Source organism: Montipora foliosa, chromosome 6 (genome assembly GCF_036669935.1).
Source record: "Montipora foliosa isolate CH-2021 chromosome 6, ASM3666993v2, whole genome shotgun sequence".
In the NCBI taxonomy this organism is placed as follows: Eukaryota; Metazoa; Cnidaria; class Anthozoa; order Scleractinia; family Acroporidae; genus Montipora; species Montipora foliosa.
The window spans coordinates 54950383-54952882 of record NC_090874.1 but is presented as its reverse complement, the minus strand read 5'-3'; the positions used below and the strand labels follow the sequence as shown (position 1 = coordinate 54952882).

At 41.2% G+C, this 2500-nt stretch overlaps 1 protein-coding gene across 1 annotated transcript in view; it reads right to left on the bottom strand.

Moving 5' to 3' along the window:
* LOC138007781 (MYCBP-associated protein-like) overlaps window positions 1-2500 on the bottom strand; it is a 33002-nt gene that overhangs the window by 17204 nt on the left and 13298 nt on the right. The window contains exons 13-14 of the mRNA XM_068854847.1: window positions 1607-1731; window positions 664-785 (exon numbers count right to left, since the gene is read on the bottom strand). Coding sequence (XP_068710948.1) covers window positions 664-785; window positions 1607-1731 — 247 coding nt within the window. The remainder of the gene's footprint in view (window positions 1-663; window positions 786-1606; window positions 1732-2500) is intronic.

The window sequence follows — 2500 nt, the reverse complement described above, 5'->3', positions numbered from 1 at the left end:
TGCCCTACGCAGTGTCGAAAACGTTTGTCTTTTTACTTTTTAATACAAATTTTCCGCCTTGCAAATTGTTCATTTTTAAACTTAAGCGAATTTTACGGACGTAAACGGCATTTGTTGCAACATTCCCACAATGGATGAATAGTGGTGATTAGCCTGCGAACAGGCTCCCAACGAGAGCGAAAAAAATTCGGCGAGGATCACCAGACCGCTCTCGCCTCATCCCACTCGCCCTAGACTACACTCGGCTAACTCGCCCTAAACCCAAGCGGGAGCCTGTCCGCAGGCTAAGTGGTGATACAATGGCTGGTATTACCGGAATCCAGGGAACCAATGATAAAGCATGACATGCAATATCCGAAGTTGAATAATATGTTGAAGCTGACTAAAATGTACTATTAAATTTTCGACCTAGGATATTGCGTTTCTAGCTTTCTGATTGGTTCACTCGTTTTCGGTTATAAGTGTCCAAGCCTTCAGAATTTACTGAAAATTTAACGAAACAATTGTCCCATTCCCGCCTGTTGGATATGAAACTGATTATAGCCAACTCGGCGCATGAATCGTCATAGTGAGTTGAATGAAAAAAAAAACCCACTAATTTATAAGCAACTCTTGGTACAATGCATTTCATAGTGACAGTAAAATAAGACCATTGATGCTTACCTTTCAATTGTAGATTCATTCAAAATATCACTCTCCTCTTCCTCTTGAACTACAGACATCATGTCAAACGGGGATGAACGCCGAGGCTGACTTGTCCCAACCACCTCCAAGTCGTCCATGTACTAGGAGGAATAATTATAGTACATGTAACAGGAGGAATAATTATGTTAGAGTTAGAATTTTGCATTTTCGCTGACTTCATGTTGGCACAGAACGACTGTATTTTCATTGAGGAAGGCACGTTTTGTTATTAATCAATCGACCATGGCTAAGCTACACTGCACATGTTCAGCACTAAGAATGCTTACTGCAGGCCTTGCAACCTTCGTCACGAGGATCATGAGAGTGTTCTGGACAATTTAAGTTTCAATGCCAAACTCCTATAAGTCATGGAGTGAGAAACAACGGACATGGACTTCTACAAAGACAAAAGAAACAAGGGCTGCACATGGAGCCTACAGTGCATGCATGCATGCTTGCAAGATCAGCCCAGACCTATACTCTCCAGTGATGAACAAAAAGGGAGGGTAACCGAGAACAATGTGAAAAACAATACTGCTCTCAGTATTGGGTGGGAAAAGCTTCTTCGTGTGCACAAAGAAAGACATTGGTTCTGAAAGAATGGGTTAATCAACACTTGGATGGGTGGGTGGGGAATACCCTGGGGAACCAAGCTGGCGTAGTGTCCCTTATCTGTCGCTCCAACCTCTGCTATTGTATGTGAGCCAATTTTTAATCAATCTCCACCGCTAGAGGTTTTTCTCCAGGTACATGAACTTTTTTTGGTCTGAAAACAGTCGGCTACGCCTTGTGTTTTTAAACCCGATAAAACATTACTTACAGTAAACTTCCAGATGCTTGGTTACTCTTGGAAATTTACATTAGCCAATGCATGTCCGATATTAAACTTGAACTGCTAATGGGTGTTGACTTGACTACTTACTGGCTGATGTGGATCCAATTCACATAACACTGGCTGCAGCTGCTTCGTTCTGTCCCGAAGATAACTTGATTTCTGCCATGGGTAATGCACTGATGCTGACCTGTGGGTACTGGACCACTCAATACCTACAAGAAAAAAAAGATGGTAAATGAAGAGATGATTTCCTTTGATGGTGACTCGCACAGAGAAGCTCTGAATTTGAGAACTACTTTGCACGAGGAAAGCCTGAAATCCTCTGAATTACAGTGTACTAGTTCGGATGCTCTGCAACTGGGTTATACGAGACTTGAAGAGATGTATTTTTTAACGATGACTCTGGCAGAGCCTAACAGGGTATAAAGTCACGCATTTATGACCTTCTGATAACTACATTTCAGATGCTCTACCCCCAAAGAGCAGCTATATAGTACATTTGTGGCAGCTACATGGTGGCCATTTACATCATTCTACGCCATTAAAAATATGGCAAGAAAAAGCCTGGTTATACATGGTTACGACTAATAAGTAATAAATTTACTGAACTTTTGATTGGCATACACGGAATATCACACAGGTTTAATTAATACATTTTGCCTCCACTACCAATGAGATGCATACGACAGTGTAGATAGAGGGGCCTTTTGGTCAGCAGAGACCTCATATCCTAATTTATTGAAGGAACACTGTTAAAATAAATACTGCTCACCATTCCTCATAATACAAACATATGCCTCCATAGAAAAACCAATTCACAGTAAATTAGTGCGACACCGCCGAATACAAAAACCCAAAAACATTTTAAGGCAAAAAAGGGAACATACACATGTACCCCACCAACTGCGGTGCCGCTAAATCCGGGGGACGAGTTACAATTATAATGAATCATGGAAACCAATCATACACACTTAAATCAAA